Source organism: Ostrinia furnacalis, unplaced genomic scaffold, assembly GCF_004193835.3.
Source record: "Ostrinia furnacalis isolate ACB-3 unplaced genomic scaffold, ASM419383v2 OfSCF5175, whole genome shotgun sequence".
NCBI classification, from domain to species: Eukaryota; Metazoa; Arthropoda; class Insecta; order Lepidoptera; family Crambidae; genus Ostrinia; species Ostrinia furnacalis.
In genome coordinates this window covers 183,204-204,416 of record NW_021135414.1, presented here as the reverse complement: position 1 = coordinate 204,416, position 21,213 = coordinate 183,204, and the positions used below count along the sequence as shown (strand labels likewise).

General features: G+C 37.7%; 1 protein-coding gene across 1 annotated transcript in view; it reads left to right on the top strand.

The window, feature by feature from the left end:
- The first annotated feature begins 364 nt into the window (after positions 1 to 364).
- coro (protein coronin) overlaps positions 365 to 21,213 on the top strand; it is a 33,976-nt gene continuing 13,127 nt past the window's right edge. The window contains exons 1-6 of the mRNA XM_028315601.1: positions 365 to 510; positions 684 to 842; positions 3,770 to 3,967; positions 18,717 to 18,839; positions 19,887 to 20,030; positions 20,666 to 20,806. Of these exons, the coding sequence (XP_028171402.1) occupies positions 484 to 510; positions 684 to 842; positions 3,770 to 3,967; positions 18,717 to 18,839; positions 19,887 to 20,030; positions 20,666 to 20,806 (792 nt within the window). The 5' untranslated portion in view covers positions 365 to 483. The remainder of the gene's footprint in view (positions 511 to 683; positions 843 to 3,769; positions 3,968 to 18,716; positions 18,840 to 19,886; positions 20,031 to 20,665; positions 20,807 to 21,213) is intronic.

The following is a 21,213-nucleotide window of genomic DNA, read 5'->3' as shown; positions in this document are numbered from 1 at the left end:
TTAAAACATTGTAGAATATACAACGCAAATTATGAAATAACAGCAGAATAATAGCAAGCAGACACCACCTCACAAATTTTCAATTTTTTTGAAAAAGATCTGTCAAATTTCACGAATGTCAAAAAACAACCACAGATTAAAAATAATGATCGGTATGTATTCGATGCGTTCATTTCAAGATTTCTAAATGTAATGCAATGTATATATCTACGACTTTTTTCAATAATTAAAAGTAAAAAAAAGCTTTAACATCTAACATTATCATGATGACTAAGGGTATTTATCAGCATACCTACATTTAATCAAAATTTTCCTGTTCAAATTATCATTTGTCATATTTTTCAAAATCCAATTACCCACATTCTTACAAATTAAATAGAGCAACAGCATTTTTTCGAAGAGCAAGTGAGATATTTATTTTAAATCTAAAGTATTAACCTTTTATTTTTATTTTATAAGGATTTAAGTTAATTTATTTAAGTCATGAACATGGAAGTCGACGTCACTGGGGTAAGTAGTGTATTGAAATTATATTTTTTTGACTAGCACGCACACTAGCACGGCACGGCAGCGTACCTCTCGAGTCTCCTCCACTATTACCTTTAATATTCTAATATCCCTAAATAAACTAATCAAGAATATTTCACGAATGGGAGTTGAAAAAGAATATTATTTTATTACAGGAAATCAAGCGACACAACAGCTTTACGAGTCCCAATATAAAGAGACCGCCTGTGGCTAAGAGACTGGGAAGAGAGCGTTGTCACAGCTACACTCACACTCCTGACAAAAAGCCAACATTACAGTCTCGGCAGTCAGATTCTCGTTTGGGGGTTCCAAAAGTAAGTTATAATCATAAACTTATTCACCATAATATTTTGTTGACTTCATCCTTTATTAGTATTAGCAAAAGCGTAGTTCAGAATCTCTTCTTTATTATTAACATGGGATTCTGAGACCCACGATAAAAAATTCGGCATCATTTTATCGCACTACGCGGTCAAAAAGACATGGAAATGTTATTAAACGTATAAATCGCGCAGCGAAAGTTGAGGCGAATATATGTTACGNTTTATTTAAACCAGGTTACCTTTAATAATATTTTTTCGTTAATTTATGAAAATATCAAATTAGCCCGTAATCCTGAATCCTGATACATAAATTTAGCCTATTAATTTAACACATGTACGACTGTACTCAGTGTTGCACTATCAAATGCAATTGACGCGCCTCTATGCCAGGGTTTTTATGTTCCTGGTCAGGCTATACATGATATCAAAACGTTCAAAAGTTTGGCTGTACACGAGCACGTACACAAGATGTTCTCTTTTATGGGTATTTCGCCAAAAATGGTCGATTTTGCCTAATTTCCTTGGCACGAAATTTTTTTTTGTTTTTAACTATTTTTATTTTTCCATTGCATTAAGAAGCAAAAACTAAGCCAATGTACCTATCTAAAAGGGGTGTCATAATTCGTTTTAGAAACAAAGTTATGAGGTCATGAATTTTTGGTAGCCAAGGAAATTATTATAAATATTGTTTTCTCTTAGTTTTCTTCTGTGGTTTGCTTTTTTTTAATTCGACCCATTTTAGTGTACCTTCGCAAGCAAACATACCAATGAATATTATATCATTATAACGTTTTTACACAACTAAGGAAGATAAATGCAGTAGATTGAGTTAAGAGTTAAAAACAAGTTGTGCTATATCTATTCTGATACCCATTTCTTAAAATGTAAATTTTAAACTTATTTCAGTAAAAAAATACTAAAAATTTGACTTTACGCCGAATTAAAAATGGTCTTTTATAATTTCCTAGGCCATTTTAAACCACGGAAAACAAGGAAATTAGGGCCAAAGAAATTAGATTTATGCCTAAAAGACACCACAAACAAAAACCTATTTAGCCTATCCATTTACTATTTAAATCATGGGTTAACCCCTACAGACACTACATTTGTGTAAATAAACATTAAAATTAATCCATTGTTTAGCTGCAAAAAACCGCCCAAAGAAATTGACTTTTTAGTAAACAAAACCCCAAGGAGGGACCTACTTACGCGATTTGTCGCGAAACTGATCAACGATGTACTGTCCTGCCTTGATGGCCTTTTGGGACGTAATGGTCGAGTGTAACGGTGCAGTGCATTACATTCTAAGATTTTTCTTTTCGTTACTACAATGGTTGAAAAGAAGACCCAGGGAAATTATACTTTTGACCTGGACAAGAACTTAACTTCGCTTTATTTTCTTCCTATAAGTATTTGATATTTAAAGTTTTTATTTTCCGATAGCCAAACGTTTCTCAAATGTAAAGAGAGTGCTATTAGAATTAAATTACGCTTCAATTTTTTATAATGTGCCTTCATTTTGGCAAACAACAGTAATGGACATAACAAGGAAATTAGAAAAACGACTTTTGATTAGGTTTTTCTACGGTATTATTTGTAGTTTCTGCTATTGTAATAGCAAAAACAAATAAAACTTTTGATGAACTTTCCCATAAAAATAGTTTTATACCGATAGATATAAAAAAAACATGTGTTCGCCTGCCTGGACACAGAAAATTTACTGTTTCGGCGAAATACCCTTATGAAATTTGTTAGTACTAAGGTTGAATTATTAAATAATCACTGTTAAATGTGATTAATTTATCACTTTCACCGCGACTGTCGGGAATTATTCATAATAACCGGTTATTATTAATAATTTTCAATTTATCACATTAACCGTAACATATACATCGTGTTCCAAAATTCAACGCTGGGATACGATGTAATACTCCTGTCCTGATGTAATATGTATCTATATAACAAAATTAGGTACTCATTCAAGTTCAAATATTGAATACACTAAACTAAAAGCTACCTCGCTCTTGATAAATGTCTTTGTCTATAAGCGAAACAGAAAATGCAAACAACGCTTACCGATATAAATATTTGCTTGTGTTATATTAATTAATGGCCTCAACTCTCGTTGCGTGATCTTAAATTCAATTTTGAAAAAGTTCTAGGCCAAGAAATCTGCTTTGGGATTGTACGACACCCCAGGCGACCAACGTAGGGTTAATAAATTTAGGTAGGGTCGAGGTCTCAACATAGATTCTATCTTATTTATTGTACTACTGCTGTTTTTTATTTTGTGGCGTTCGTCAGAAACAAGGGTCTGCAGAAATTTTGGAAAACTGCGCTTGCGCAGCATTAGAGATTAGGACACAAGTAACAGAATATTCATTCTAATGAACGCATCTGCCAACTGTCATATTTGACAGCTTTCTGACATTATGCTGATGCGTTCAAGAATTTTTATTTCAAAGATCAATTTATTCGGAAATTATCCACTTTAGACAGTATTTTAGAATAATTAAGATATAACAGTAAAAATATAACACTTATTTTCACCCTAAAAATATATTTTTACATTTTTTAGTTGTTTTAAACAAGAAATATAAAATCGGCAAATGTAGTAGCTGTAGGCATTACCAAATATGGAGTTCGCTCGTTTTCCCAACCGTCCTCCCTTCAATCCTTAGTAGCTCTCAATTTTATTTTCTATTAATTATTGTGTTAATTTCAAATGATTTTATCGCATTTTCTAGTGTAAATATAATAATTTCTTCTTTTAAACAAAAGTGAGTTGTGATTCTATCTTAGTAATAATGTCAAAATATAGGTCAAAGTGGTGTATAGGTTATGTTCTAAGCAATTATTTGGATAAATGAGTATTGTTTATTGTTTTGTTGTTAACCGTGTGATTTTCCGTATTCCAGATGTCGTTTAGAGTGGTTCGTAGTTCTAAATTCCGTCACGTTTACGGGCAGGCCCTGAAACGCGAACAGTGTTATGATAATATTCGAGTGTCGAAAAGTTCATGGGACTCTACGTTTTGTGCCGTGAACCCCAAATTTTTGGCAATAATCGTCGAGTCCGCCGGAGGAGGCGCCTTTATAGTCCTGCCACACAATAAGGTCAGTGATTTTCATTTATAAAATGTATTTTTTACAGCTGTTTAAACATTTTTTTCAAGTAACTTAAATAATAAAACTATAGTGCCTTTGACATACTTTTGTTTTATCTTTTAATAGTTTTGGTTCGTTTGCTTAATTACTCATATTAAAAGAAAGCAATTCGTAACTTTTCATTGTGTCCATGTAGTTATTTTCTGTAAAAACATAGTAAAAGCCATTTAACAGTACCCTGCTGGACAAAGCCAAGACCTTCTGCAGCTATAATAGTCAATTCTATGAATTGTATTGTTTGGCCATTGCTACTATGAAGCCGTTAAGATATTCTATGTAAATAGAAGAAGTAATTGAATAATCTATTTGAAATCTTTTAATTATTACGATTAAATGTTTGGGTACATAGTATTTCAAACTTCAATTTTGTCAACAATAAATAAGTTATCATTAATTAGGTACATCATTAATACAATTAATTCTTAAATCAATATTAGCCCAAAATATTCTTCGTTGTATTGCCTTATCAAGTTCAGTTAGTTTATGAGAGAAAAAAATAGTTCAAGGAAAAAGGCATTTTCACTCTCTGGAATAATCAGTTTTTGATAAATGTGTGTGGACTGTCTTAATAAACCCATGATGTCGGAAAATGTCAAGTATTCAATAAAAAATTATAACAAAAATTACTTAAATTATATTCATCTTCTCGTAATTAATATTTCACTTTTCTAATTTCACATCCTACTTAGTGTTATAAGTTGCTGTTATAAAATATTTTGATGAATTCTCTCTTATTAATGTGCAGCAGTTTATACTTCACGATTCACGAAGATTTCATTATGAATGTTCTGCTTATTTTTAAATCAGCATTCTTGCGTTATTTTTAATTAATTGCATTAGGTGGTCGAGGTGAATAAACTCTGCTGCTTTCATGAAACGTGTTAGGAAACTTATTGTTTCACACAATAGGTGTTGCGAACTTTGTATTGTATTGCTGATGTAATTATATAGATAGAGCCCATGTATGTAGCCCTTTTTGTTGACCCTAATTATAGTGTCATTGTGCATTAGCTTTCGTCTATGTTATAGCATCCTATAAATAAATAAGTCAAAATCAATCTTTATTCAGCACTTAGGGCCTCAGTCTTAGGCCCTTTCCAGGGCGCTTATACACTTCCCAATAGTACTGTAACTTTCATATCATCTATACTAATATTATAAATGCAAAAGTAACTGTCTGTCTGCCTGTCTTGCTTTCACGCCTACACCACTGAACTGATTTGATGAAATTTGGCATAGAGATAGTTTGAGTCCCGGGAAAGGACATAGAATAGTTTTTTTCCTGGTTTTTGAAACAGGGACGCGCGCGATAAAGTTTTTCTGTGACAGACAAAATTTCACGCGGGCAAAGCCGCGGGCGGAAACATAGTTTGCTTTAAGTCTGCTGCAATCCCCGCGCAAATTCGGTCTATTACATAAATGATAAAGTTAAACAACTACCTAGCTAGACAATGTCACATAACGTCACAGGCTTAATTGAGGCGTCTAGTTTCAAATCCCGCTAAAACGATTTTGATAAGATTTCGAGAAATTGAAAAAAACCGCTTATCCATATAGCTTTGGCCTTAGGCAAAAAAAAAATTGATACGAATTATTATTGTCATCTGGCAATACTAACAGTAATTGCTATTTATCTTTAAATTAAATATAATTTGAATTATAATGAAAACTATTTTCATTTTGGCGTATTTTGTTACGAACATTCGGTTTTAATGGGATTTGAAACGGACATGTTGTATTTTAGCGGGATTTGATAAGAGCAAATTATGAAGCAACCACGTTATAAAAAAATCTCCATACTGATTTCGCAGTCACGTGACCAAAATACCGTGCTACCATTGGTCAATCAACTTTTAGGGGGTTTTGAAAGAAACGGACGGCGTTTTAGCGGAGTTTGTAACACAAATCTAATTTTAAGTGCTAGTTTAGTAGTCTTTTAGTGTATTTTGATCGAAAATGATTGAACAGTATGATGAGAAAATTGTAGTAGCATCATTTAGAGATATAAACAGAAATTAGTTGCAGGAGCGTTTTAGCGGGTTTTGAAACTAGACGACTCAATTCCGAAATCGGTTCCCTCCAGCTTTTTTGCACACTACTTTTGCTCCTTGAAGCGATTGCGAAATAGAATCTGTGACGAATGGTACCTTGTTTAGGGTGCCTGTTTGTTACTTATCCAAACAGTACAGTATACTTGTGATTTGTCACAAAAATGATCAATTGTACAATAAAAACAATGCAGCGGCATGTATACAGCTATTGTGTGGCCGATACGGCGAACAATAAGCCACAATACCCTATTAAAGCTTGTCTATACTTTAAATAATCGCGCCGCATCGCATTGCAAATGTCAACGAATGCGCTTACGTTAAAACTTTAAAGGGTTTATTCATTTGCTAAGTCCCATTAATCCCAACTAATATTATAAATGCGAAAGTAACTCTGTCTGTCTGTCTGTCTGTCTGTTACGCTTTCCCGCTTAAACCTCGCAACCGATTTTGATGAAATTTGGCATAGAGATAGTTTGAGTCCCGGGAAAGAACATAGGATAGTTTTTATCCCGGTTTTTGAAACAGGGACGCGCGCGATAAAGTTTTTCTGTGACAGACAAAATTCCACGCGGGCGAATTATAATTCCTGTATCTCAGGCAAAAAAAAAGGCTTACATTACTTTATTAATAGAACTATTTCTAGCAAAATATATAATCTAATATTTATACATAATAATATATAATTAAAAATTAAATTCTACACAAGTTACATTTAAGATTTAAAATCAATACAATGTCATCAATACAATGATGTGGAAATCATTGGGGGCGGTCTACGTTCAGCAGTGGACGTCCTTTTGCTGAAATGATGATGACATTAAAAAAGATCGTGCTACTGCAGTGGAGGCTAAATGACCTGATAACGGTGCAAAACATTTTTCAGCAAAAATTAAATTTTATCTTCAATGATAGTCGCGTGACACAATGTGATAACTTTATGTCATGGCTTTAAAATAATCTAAACTAATATTATAAACGCGAAAGTAACTCTGTCTGTCTGTCTCTCTTTCACGCCAAAACCACTAAACCGATTTGGATGAAATTTGGCATAGAGATAGTTTGAGTCCCGGGAAAGGACATAGGATAGTTTTTATCCCGGTTTTTGAAACAGGGACGCGCGCGATATAGTTTTTCTATGACAGACAAAATTCTACGCGGGCGAAGCCGCGGGCGGAAAGCTAGTGTTTAAAGTATAAACGAGTAATTAGACGCTCAATATTCTTGTGTCGATTCATACTTGAATCCTTTACTGTAGAAAAGCTCAGTTCAGCTTTTGGGACATTTGTTTTATATTCAATTGATTTTCCATTTTTTTGCTGTGCCCCACTCTCGCCTAAGAATAATTAATTGATAATATCACATCATCCATAGAGTCCTCTCAACTGCCATGCCTGTCCTTATAGGCGCTAAAATCACTGTATTGAGCTAAAATCACTTGGTTCGAGCGACTCTAAAATATTTTCCGTCAAGGTGTATATGGGGCTTATCACGGCAGCGACTATCAATGGTGGGAATACTTGTGAGGTTACTCATGGCTTAAGTAATGTAGCGTAATATGTTTTTAATTGCAACGTCATGCCATGACTCGAACTGGGCCATTTCTTTGTCAGGTGCTTTGTTATGTGTTACAACTTGCGATTTTTTTTTTGCAAACTTCGCAACAGCGCCATAACTTGTTCTCAAACGAAGTCCGATTCAATAGAAGCCGATAATCATGTAAACAAATACCTATGTCTGAGACACCGGCGTATTTGTGGTCCGTTATGATGCGATAAAACCTCTCGTTAATCGCATAATAGATAAGCTACTATTGAATCATGGTATAGAAACTTCCATGTCTTGTGTGGTTCCACTTGACACCATACAACGACACGATCTCCGTGTCGGATACAAAATGTCTGCGTTTGCGCAGCCCCTTCCTTAGGCCCGTTTTCCACTAGGTGAAGAGGAGTTGAATTTGGATAACCAATCAGGTTTCGTCATTTCCACATTACATCTCCGCTCAGCTTCCGTGGAAACCGGACCATAAGGATTGTATTCGATTTCCACGACTATGGCGCCTCCTAAAGCCTGATACCGACATGTATGAATCAACCATTGCTTACAAACTCATCCGTAATCGAATACCAGCACGTACGGAAGCAGACGTTTTGCAAACACCATTCATTCATTGTTGTAAGTGGACCCGTCGCATTAGTGCGGTCAGTTTCTTCCATCCGAATCGGCTTAGATAGATAGGATTTCGTTCGTTCGCTTCAGCCAAATGACGTCCACTGCTGGACAAAGACCTCCCCGGTCCCCGAAGATATTAAGAACTCCCATGTGTAAAGCGGTAATAGTTTCTTGGTATTTGGGTTAATAGTCTTCTGAATACTTCGAAGATTAAGTTCTATGATAAGCAGAAGGACTAACAGACAATGGAGCCCTCTAGAAATAGGGCAGGTTGGTCCAATCACGACGCTAAGTGCTGAAAAAGCCGGCTAAACTAACTGATCAGGGCATGCTGACAATGTTTCGGTACTTGACCTTCACTTGTTGGGTTTTATTGGCGATCAAGCTGTAGATCCTGGCTACACAGGAGTTGCAGTGGTGGAAACGAGAGGTGGGAATAGTCACGTGAATCTCTTGGTACCAAACCCTCAAGAGTATCTCCAAATCATGCCTTTGCCACATTTTCGTTAGAAGTTACGTTTCAATCCCAAAAAAAGCGAAACACGTAAACTGTCGCCTGTCAAGTTCCTCGAAATACGTCGCTAATCTTGTAATCTTGTTTGACACGTACCTTTAATCCTGGCTATTTTAGATAAATCCTAGAAGTCGCATAACAGATGTATTTATAGCAGAGCTTTCCGAGTGTTTATTGACATTCCAAACTTTAAAGCTTCCAGAAAATAGCATAGTAGCGGAGTATCCGGTGTTTACGACCCTCGTCGCGTGCAAATTCATTGAGCTTTAAAAATACAGTACCTTATGATATTCTTACCTGTGATGATAACTCAATACAGCTGTCTCTAAAGGGGTTCATCACAAACTACTGATTTTGATTTTACTTCGATCAGAGATAAGAAAATCTTTATTCAGCATAATAATACGATAAAACAAAACTAAAATTGCAATACACATTTGTCAAAAGTAAGCTATGCTGAAGAGGCGCCCGCTCAGCAAAAATCGCGACATGACACAAACGTCATGTCGCTGGTTTTCAGCGGGAACCATTTAGCATTTGCTGCAAATAGGCTTTTTTAAAGCGCTTTTACGCGTTCTACTATAATTTAACCCTGCCAGTGCTTCGTGACGGATTATAAAGAAAAAATAACCACTCAGGGTACCCACTCACCTTCCACATACCATTAGCCTATATTTTAACACTTAGAGTAGCAAATAGATCTGGATATCCTGGAGGCGTGTGCGATCCCAGTTAATGTTGCAATTGTTCCAGCGGGAATCAGATTGGGCCGCGTCCTTGCCTCGTCACGGGCTATATTTAGAGATGGTCAATTCCATGACCAGTCGCCGGGTAGTCTCAGATGTACGGGTATAATGTTTCGATTTGTATGACGACAAAAACACTAGTTTTAGGCGACTTTTTGTATGGAAATGTCATTATAAACTCGCGTGTAACTTTTTATTATTATAATAGACATCTTTAATAAGAGAGCAGAGAAGTGTTTAATGAGAACTTCCGCATTTTTGAAGTCGGTTAATAAACTGCCATCGATACTATCTGTGCTAGTTTCCGTCTCTACTGCTTAATTAATGATTTGAGTTTTATTAATTGGAGCCATAGAAATCATTTTCATAACTGTAGGCGACAATTGCCCAAAGGTTTCAGTATCAGGCTACAATTTCGAGTTTTCCAGCTCGGTCCCCATCAATCAACCGCTGGACTACATTCCTTACCCAAGTATACTTGGACAATGAAATAGTAGTATCTTCTTTGTACATAGACAGTCTATCAAATAGTGTTACTAAATAAACGTTTAAATTAAACGTGTTAATGCCGGTTCGATAAAGCCCGATAACTTTCCTCCTTACTATAATTGTGTCACCACAACAATAGTGCACCGTGACTCATTAGCGCGTACAATAATTTCTTAATATACCTACTTTATTGGGTAGTCTGCCAACGCCTTTGTTTCATACATACCTCATACGGGGCGAATCATCGCCACTTTTATTTTATGAAGCGATGTTTGTAATGTCATATGACAGATACTGGGGTATGTGGTGGGTAGGAGGAATATGCTGGATAGTGAGTAGGTGCGCTCATAAGCATCTACCTTCTACCCGTGGCTTTGTCTATTCGTACGTGAATTTTGACGTGGAAGCGTCATCCAAATTGTCCGCCCAAATATCAAATTCAAATATTTGATTCAGTACATAGGCCCTTTCCAGGGCACTTATACATGTCCCAAATATACATAGCTTGCCCTACCACCACTTTCGGACAACATATGGGCTGGTGCTGAAAAGAAGTGGCGGAAGAAACTCAGTCACCTTTGTCAAAATAATCCATACTTAAGATAAGTACATGTTTTTTCTTTTTTATTAAAAATGGACTGCACCATATAGCGCAGTAGGAGTTAGTCAGTAATTAGCAGAATAGTCGAAAATAACTAACAACTAAAACATTTTTTCATACGTCCAACATTCAATTTCTTGAAATATGTGTAAATGCTTCAGCAGAAAATGAAAGGACTTGAATTTCATTCCACAATTTTTTCGGTTGAACCAGATAACCATTTACCCAAACATTTACCCGGTAATTGCGCTGACTAAAACCTAATTGGATCGGTGAGTTTGTCCGCAAGAAATATATGTTTTATCTGAAGAATGTGGACTCATTAACGGCTTGATTGCTGCCCGTGACTGCGCTCGTAGTGTCAAGTTCTCGGACTTTAGAGGTTTATGTTCTTTACTGGTCAAATAATTTTGTTTTTTGTCTCCATTTGTAAAATGATTAGTGCAATTTGAATACGTATTAACCACAAAAGCATTTNAAGCATTTAAAGCCAGTGGCTAGCCTAGCTCTAGGTTCTCTTACAAAATTAAGTGGTAAAAATTGATTTTCACCAATATTCCCATTAGGGCCTTCTGAAAGTTAGCCAAAAGTAACCTGTCCATCAAACATAAGGATGCCATAGTAACCCAGTTTGAGTAGCTTCCCACATTCTTTAAAGGTACATGTGTATCATCTAAGTAACTAAGGTTTATACGAAATGAAGCTCAAAACCATATTCAAAATCAAACAAAAATTCCGACCAATCACAGGCCTTTAACTTCTCATGATATGGGTCAAGAAAAAGGGAATAGGGATGCGCATAACATCTATTTTCTGAGCCGAGCCATAAAGTGAGTGGTCGTGGGCTGCGGTGCCGCGGTGATTTCAACCGTTTATGTGCTCATTTACTGGTTTGACCACGAACTTGACACCGTAAGGACGTTTGCAATGTAAGGAGGTGTGACTTAGACCCGTTTTAAACTCCACTCAAGTACGGATCTATGTCCAAGAAAGCCCGGCTTTTGAATTGAGATTTTTGTCTTGAGCGTGCTCATCTTCTACTTATATGCGAATCAATGTGACAAGTGGCTATAGACAGAATCAATCAATCAAGATTTTATTTATTTGGTCATACACACAGCGTGACACAGCACAGAAACCGAGGAATCCATTAACTCCATAAACTCAACTCCATTTAGTTTTGCGTTTCACCAAATTGGCCCTAAATTCTTATACGAAGTAGGTAATTAATTATTGGCTCGATAACACCACGTTCTGATGTTAATTAATTTGAAATAATAAATATATACGAAGTCTGTTTATAAATAAACAGTTTAGAAATGCAAATAAACCATTTTATCGTTCCTATTCCGTACTTAATCATGCATTTACTTTCATTTGAATGTTGTGTAATTTTAACAAATTCGCTTTTTGTAATTGAATTTTATCGCTTGTTTTCAAGGCTGTTTGTAAACACGTTTAGCATTTAAATGTAAAATTATGAATTAGTACAAATTACCGAGATTAAAGTAGCGACACACCACATCATATCCTACATGAGTGACATGTCGTAAAATGTCCATTACACACAATAAGGCCGGCAGTACACGGACCGCTTGAATTAGTCAAGGTCGACAGCTTCAAGCTGCGACTGCACAGTGAACTGCAGAGTTCTATGGACGCACATACACGAACCGATCGAGCAGTTGCAACTGATTCGGGCGGTCGACAGCACGGTGAATTTTCATTGTGCGGTCAAGCAGTCGCCAGCCATACACTGACTGGTCGAGCTGTCGATAGCTCTCGCGCAGTTACCTCCACGCCCACTTTCTTCATTCCACGGCGCGCGCGCTTGTGATTTGTTGAGCAGTTAATACCAACTGCTCGAGCAGTTATCACTGGCAGCTTCAAGCTGTTGACTCTTGACTACAAGAGTGGACCGTGTATGTTAATCACTGACTAACTGCTCGAGCTGTCCGTGTATAGCGGGCCTAAGTACGCGACAAAACGCTCGGATACGCGGAGCTAGCCAACGAATAAATCACTCACTCCGCAAATATCTTGGACCATCGATATGCTGAACTAGCTTTAGCCCATGACTTCGTCGGCAAAGACCTAAACAAGTATCCTTTTTCTGAAAATATGAAAAGGGTAGGAGGGGTGTATTTTGCATATTTCTACTAAGAAAGACGCTTGATTTTTCAGGTAAATCAATAAAGATACCTGTCTGATGGAATAGAATTTGATATTACACAGGAGGATTTACCTTCTTTGGATACCATACCATTCTAGGAGACATTCTGATGATGTGCATTAGAGTTAGGATTAGAGTTTTGTATATTACGACTAGGAAGACGCTTGATTTTTTTGGTAAAGCAATAAAAATACCTATCACATCCAATGGAATTTGATATACATAGAAGAATTTACCTTCTTGGAATACCATACCATCCCGGGAGACATTAAATTTCTTTAAAATACAGCTGTTAAAAACATGCCAGACAAACAAACGTATCATATTCGCATATAATCCCAGATAGAATTGGCTACAAATCTCCTGGGCAGCGGTTGTCGATCAATCAGATTGTTATTATTAGCCCACAAAAGTGCACATTAGACGGAATTAGCCGGCGCGTATTTTCGGCGGCTATTCGTGGCGTTGGGCAATATTCCGCAAAACGGGCGGATACGCTGCGCCCACGCACGCTGAAACGTGTGCAGCGATACGGGGTCCACAGCGGTTTGATACAGTATTACATGTCATGGTTTGAAGTTAGCAGTAGAAGATTAAACCTTTTTCGCCGAGACTCGATATTGGGAAAGAAAAATGGTCACATGGTTTTAAGATAAACTGTAGTAAAAGATTAAAAGCTTTGGGATTGGACTCGATATTGTAAAGGAAAATGGATTGAACATGAATTAATTAATTTCTAAAGGAATATGTTTTGCTTTTGCCAGACTACCAGTATTATCGTGTCACCTACCTCCACAATACAGACAAGGCCTAGTACGGGGGTAATTTTATTGTGGTTTTGTATTAGTTAATCTTGCAATAAATTTTAAAAATTCCATATATGTCATTTCATTCAAACACCTTACAAAACTACGCCGCAATATACGTTTGAACAGCAAGTCTTGTACATTCAATAATACATCGAAAATAATAGCTAATTAGCCAAGCAGAAGATAAATGATAGGTTCCGCATGTAGCAGTTGGCAGCCATTAGTCATCTTGAGATGCAGATTGCAGACTTATTGATTAAAGTGTCCTAATGTTCTTCATCTAATGGACCCTATCCTATCTCGCGGATACATTACCGCAGTGATTTTGCCAAACTCGACTGTTCTTCTTTTTCTTGTCGTGTCGACAACAATTCTACACAGTGTCAGCCCAAAACTCTGCTAAAAGACTGGCATTGCCAGTAGCATTCATTAAATCCTTCTGCGTGCAGGTGGAGGCGACTGTTTACACAGGGAGACACTTAACACCAGGCCGGTATGTTGTCCCGAAGTGGTAATGCAAGCTACATCAATCTAGTAACCTTCACCTCATGTAAGCGTCCTGTTTGTGCACATGGGACCGTTCCATTAATCTTCAGAGGGAACGATTCATTGGCGGCAATCTTCAACCTTCATGAAGTTCCCATCAGACAAAATGTGTCTTCCTCTGAGTTTCCTATTGCTGTATTTTGCTTTAGGTTTTGTTCTCCTTCAGATATCTTTAAAGATCCACCCACCACCATCACTATCTCTTTAAAGCAAGATGATATTTCATCCCTTATCACATCGCGAATGTCATCGAACCACCTCGGTAACTCTTCAAAACGTTCTAATTATACCGATAACCATTCAAACCCATGACATAATCCGGGCAGTAGTAAACCGCGGCGCATTGGAGAGCCGAGATGCTTGGCGGCACGCCATGCCGGTGCGCCCGTAAACACGGTGACTAAACGTTGTGGCCAATGTTTGGGGGTGTTGGACAGTTGGCAAGTTGGCGATGTCATGAAGAAGGGGTGATATGAGCTGCTCGATATTTTCCAAAGAGGTGATCTTCAGCGCCTGTAGCAAATATCGTGTCGCTACTGTCGCTAGAGAAAAGAAAAAGGAAGAAACATAGGTGATATAATAAAAGTAACTCAAGCCAAAACATATGGGATCAGAATTCAAACGTTCGACAAAGCTACTACAAAGAAAGTGAAAATTATCTACGAAAAACTATCCTAATCAGATTCCTAGCTCGGGTTATCATAACGCTACAACGCGACGTGAATAGGATGTACCACTAATGTGACAGCTTTATTCTGATTCAAATGTGACATACTGTCAATGATCTACTCTAATGCTCTACTAGACAGTATAGCACAACGGACAAGTTTCCAATTTTTTTATTTTAATAAAACTTGAAAATATGTAAAACTATAATTGTGAAAGAATCATGAAAATATCTCTACCAATACTAAAGTTACAGGACAGTTGCGCATATCACGGCACCGCGCGTATGTTTAAGTTCCACGCGAAAATATGGAGGTAATTTAAATAATTATTTTCTTCTTGATGGATTTCAAAAATAACTTAACCGGCTTTTTAGTTTTGGTCTATATTTTAATCCCATTCAGTGAAATCTAATGTTTCAACATCACGAAACTTCTCCATTCTGACGCTCGCTGCCATCACTTGCAGAATATTAGATCTGGAACACCTCTGAAAGATCTGCCTTGCGAGTGATTTACGTTTAAAATAAAACTAATCTCACGTGTGGGCGTAATGAGTTATTATAATAACCGGCCAGGATTTACGATCGCTTCGGAAATTAACTGCTCGCGAAGTGATATCACGTGTATCGTGTTAGATCACAGATCACAGTAGCCGCCGTATCGTGTTACAGTAAAGCATTGCAAAAGATCATGTTACTTGTCTGTGGGTATCGAATCGGACTGCAGAAAGAACTGTGAGTTCAAGGTGTTAATTTTTTTTATAAAAAGGCATCTAAAAAATCCTAAGAAAAGATCTAGGAAATACAATTTTGCAGAAATAAAGAGGCCTATCTCAAAAATTTATCAATACAGAATAGCTTTTTCCCAGTGTTACTATGACCTCGTTAACTCAAAGATCAATGATATCTTTGGTTTTAATATATTCTTGCCTCTCTAGTGCATTAGGGTGCAATACCTAATTAATACAAACTTGGAAAAACCTCCCTACGTGCAATAAATGCACAACGAAACAAAAATCCTTCATAACAAAGAGGATAACACGAACTAGTCCAAAAATAGTCGCGGGAGGATAAAATAATAGAGACAACTCATGCGCACTGGCCACTGACCCACTTAGCAGACGAAAGAATCTGCGCCGTTGGCGCCAAAACACGAAATTCGCGCGGTAATTGAGCTCGTATAATGGCGCTAATTATTACTTTCACTCCATTGTTTTGACATGTGAAAGTGTACTGTCGAAAATACATGATGATGTTCCGATCCAAAGTGTATTGTAATCAAAGGTATTTTGTAGTTCTTTCGAATTTCATAGTTAGTCCTTGTTAAATATGTATGTAAATAGTGCGTTAGGGTTTTCCATCATTCAGTGTGCTAGGGGGGATTTTCATCCAAGAATCTGGTGAAGGTCGCTGAAAGAGCCTGGTTGAGGGCAGTGCAAGACCGGTCGTTGTCGAAATCCTTGAAGGATGCCTTTGTCCAGCAGTGTACGTCTTTTGGTGGAAACAAATGATCAAAAAAATACTTCAGACAGACCGTCAAACTGGTATCGAATTAATCAGCACTTTTTAATGGGAGTTCATTATCACTGCTATCTCGAAGCGGCTACCGCCCGATACCGTTACGCGAATGTCAAGCGATAGTGAACCTTTACTGATAAGCTGATAACGTGCGATGATAACATCTGGTAGGCAGGATCTCATAGGCAAGTGCCGGATCTCTGGAAATAGAAAAAAATTGTCCTTCCTTACTTAAACATGATTTTGAAAGCAAACCAACCAACCATCTTTCCCCCGAGACACACTTGACCTTCACTGTTTGGGTTTTTATTGGCGATCAAGCTGTAGATCCTGGCTACACAGGAGTTGCAGCGGTGGGAACGAGAGGTGGGAATAGTCGCGTAACCACCAGCTAGTGATCACCAGCACTTAGAGCGAGTTTTGTTTATTGCAGCCAACTTACCTGCGAGCCAATCTGTGGGATAGGAATTTCCTAACGTCAGAACAGTATTTTCACGTCTTATCTAGAGCTGTAATTCATACTAATATCTCTTTAGATTCGCAATTACTGACATCTTGGCAATATAAATTATTTAATGCTAGGATTATCTTTTACACCTAGTTTCTAGTGGGTGACTCGTTACGTGAAATTAACAAATCGAAATGTCGTATTACATCACTACATATCCCAACTAATATTATAAATGCGAAAGTAACTCTGTCTGTCTGTCTGTCTGTCTGTTACGCTTTCCCGCTTAAACCTCGCAACCGATTTTGATGAAATTTGGCATAGAGATAGTTTGAGTCCCGGGAAAGAACATAGGATAGTTTTTATCCCGGTTTTTGAAACAGGGACGCGCGCGATAAAGTTTTTCTGTGACAGACAAAATTCCACGCGGGCGAAGCCGCGGGCGGAAAGCTAGTGTAGTATAAAACAAAGTCGCTTTCCGTTGTCTGTCCCTATGTATGCTTAGATCTTTAAAAGAACGCAACGGTTTTTGATGCGGTTTTTTTAATAGATAGAGTGATTCAAGAGGAAGGTGTATAATGTAGGTTTTCTAAACTCAAAAGAATCCCAATCCCTGTAAATGTGTCTTATAAGAGAATAAAGAAATTTTGAATTTGAACTTAAGCATCCATGCGAAGCTGGGGTGGGTCGCTAGTTTATTTACAAAAAGTATTCCGTTTATTGTGTTTACATTTCTCTGCAGTTTCTTCTAAACGCTAGCTGTCGTCATGCGATAGATTTTATCGTTATCGCTCGGTGATTGCATCATTGTTTTATAAATACCGTATTAACCGTATAATAGTATTTCAACGCTCTTTTATTGTTATTGAGCATAAACAAAATGTTTTATTATGATTTTTCGCGTTTGTTTTTTGATCTTATACAGTCAGCGTCAAATAGTTCGTGGCCGAAAGTGGCCGAAAAGTTGACAACAGGACCTTATTCCAATCGTAACAAAGACGTGTTCTGCACTTATTTGGCTACTTTAGGTGTCACGAATTATTTCACGCTGACTGTATCGCAAAATATCAGTCTTGTGCTAAAATTAGTTCTGTTTTTTTTTTCTTCAGATTATTAGTTGGAAATAATTTTAATTACATTTTATAACTCTATTGTGTTGCAATTCAATCTTCTAATTGAAATTAACTCTTAAAAAGTGGTCTAGACAACAATAATAGTTGAAAAAGTAGATAAGTACAGTTTTTATTAGTGCTGCATGCTGATTCAAATGTTAATGGGCAGTTAAACTCGTAATTGTTTAGAATAACGTGCACGCTTCCATTTGAGGTGCATTTGTGGTTAATTGGAAACAAAAGAAAGATAAATACAAGGAAAAAAATGTTTATCGAGCAAATTATGTTCCCTGTTGACATTGAGCTTCTATTTTGTCAATAAATAATGAGAATGATTACATGTTTTGGATTGAGAATACTTTCTTATAAGATCAGTAGGAGTTATAGCGACTACCTACACCTTATTCGTCCAAGCATACACCTTATCTATTTTACCTGTCTTTATGCAACTTTATGCATTTACCTATCTTTATGCAGCTTATGCCCGTTTTCACCATCAATCCCTATTTTTTAAATGACCCCTATGGTAACACATAACAGGCAATTTGTTTTCATAGAGGTCACTCACAAATTAGGGGTTGATGGAGCGGGCTATGCTCGGAGTTTCCCTGCGTAATCGAATCAGAAATTAGGAGATCCGCAGGAGAACCAGTGACCGACATAACTCGCAGAATTGCTAAAATCAAGTGGCAGTGGGCGGGGCACATAGCTCGTAGAGACGAAGGCAGCGCAGGACCCTTGATTGTCGAAAACCTTGGAGGAGACCTTTGTCCAGCAGTGGACGTCATTCGGCTAAAACGAACGAATGAAGTCCAACGACGGTAAACTAACGTTATAACGTGTTGTTTCCAGGTGGGCCGGATCCCAGCAGACCACCCACTAGTGGGCGGGCACAAAGGCCCAGTGTTGGACATCGCGTGGTGTCCGCACAATGACAACGTCATCGCCAGCGGTTCGGAAGACTGCGTCGTCAAGGTACAATACATTGAATTAATTTATTATTTTTTTGTATTCAGGAAAAAACATATACAGTGTAAACTCTCTATAACTTCACTCGATTTAACGAAAAACTCTTTATAACGTCACAATTTCTTGACTTTGTTGGATCACCTTGTTTCTATTTGCTTTACCATGTCACTCTATACAACGACAACTCTCAATAACGTCAAAAATGCTCAGTCCCTTTAGTGTCGTTATTAAAGAGTTTACACTGTATTTTTAACATACATACATACATACATAGGTACACCATTATTAAGAAGAAATAGAGCACAAGAAACTCAGTCACTATTTAGTCAGCCTCTTTTTCAATTTATGTACTACCTAAGTAATTTACATTTTAATTCTGTAATAAAGTAACTGGGTTTAGTACTACATTTATATTATTGTTAATCGAAATTAAATTTCGTTAATTACGAAAACACTTTTAAATTATGAATATAATAAATCAAATATTGTGAAATGTGTATAACTAATTTAATGAGATAAAAAATAATAAACAGCAAACAAAACAATTACATACATCAATATCAACTATTTTGTTATGGATGGATGAGTGAAATGATTTATTTATCTCTATTTTAATTTTATTTCATTAATATGTTACAATCTCTAAATAATATTTCACTTAATGTACCAGTACGTATAATATCTTCTGTATATTCTACTAAGCTATTTTTGTTTCGTAGTTTCTTCTCAGCACTTGTCATATGTTTGTCTCGCGCTTGTAGGGCCCCAAAGATAAGGAGAGAAGAGCCCTTTAAGGGCTACCCTTATTATTGTCCGGTCGCCGAGCACGTAGAATTTCGTCCATTGACCCCAAGCTACCCATCCTTATCGCTCGCGCGTAATTATATTGCTGTCGCGACTGTGTAACGGGCGGCCGCGTAGCTTGGGGACAATGGACGAAATCCTACGTGCTCGGCGACCGGGCTTTAGACGATCGTAAATGCCAAATGCTGGTATAATCTAACTAAATGTCGTTTCATTTCAATAGTTCTCATCTAAATACAATGTTTACAGGTGTGGCAGATCCCCGATGGCGGACTATCGAGGACTCTCACGGACCCCGTGGTTGACCTGGTGTACCATCAGCGCCGCGTGGGGCTCGTGCTATGGCACCCCACCGCTCAGAACGTGCTGCTCACAGCGGGCTCGGATAACCAGGTGCGTGGCTACAGGGGCAAAGAATGATAGGGTCCTTAGAGATGGCGGGATGTCACTGTCTTCTGGATGCTAGAAGGCTAAAAGAAAGATGGGGTCTTTAGAGGTGGCAGGCTGTCGCGAGCACTTACAAACCCTGCGGTGGATCTGATGGTGATGAAATAGATGGAATACTAGGCTCACTGGACTATCCTCACCTTTCATTCCCACCGCCGCAACTCTTGTATGACCGGGATCTACACTGTAGAAGAGTAACTTGGTCCAGCTGTAAATTCTACAGCTTGACCGAGTTACTCTTCAATAATCAGACATTTGCGGTCGCGGGAAACTTCTGCATACGAGCAGCGTATGACGGATTGTTGTGGAAATCATTGGGAGAGGCCCCTGTTTAGCAATGGACGTTCTCTGGTTGATGAAACAAACTAAACTAAATGTTGGTTAAAGGATTCTATCTATAGCAGCCTTTAGAGTTCGTATTCGAACCTCTTCTTCAACCTTCCACCGACTTCTGTCCCCGCCAATTGCATTCAGTTTATTCCAGGTTAAATGATTATGATTGAATAATAAAATAATATAGACAATCTGTCTTAAACCTTATCAATACCAGACAGAGACCAATGCTATGTTTTCTCCAACAGATAGCGATCTGGAACGTGGGAACCGGCGAGGTGCTGCTGTCGCTGGACTGCCACCCCGACCTCATCTACTCGGCCTGCTGGAACTGGTCCGGCTCCAAGCTGCTCACCACCTGCCGCGACAAGAAGATCAGGTACACTAGAGTTTGAAAATACACTCTTGTAAGGCTGAGTTGCACCACTTTATTTTAGGAAGCCGCTGGACGCAGGCCGCTCCAACCGGGCAACAGCATTGGGGGACGCCTATTTTCAGCAGTGGACGTCCTATGGCTGTGATGACGATGATGATGATGAACAATAAACGGTGCTTTTTGTATGGAGTTTGACAGGTTTTCGACGTTTGTCAAAGTTGAAGTATAATGGTGCAACTCACCCTTAGTATTCTGCAGGAACTACAGGGTATAGGTGTGCTGAATATTGGTGAATAATAACATAGCGTCTTTTTCATTGACCTCCTCGGTGTTGATATCATATTTAGTTGCAACTACATTTTAAAAAATATGTTAATGCAAGCTGTTTCGCGTGTTTCGTCCTTAACGAAATCTGAGGAC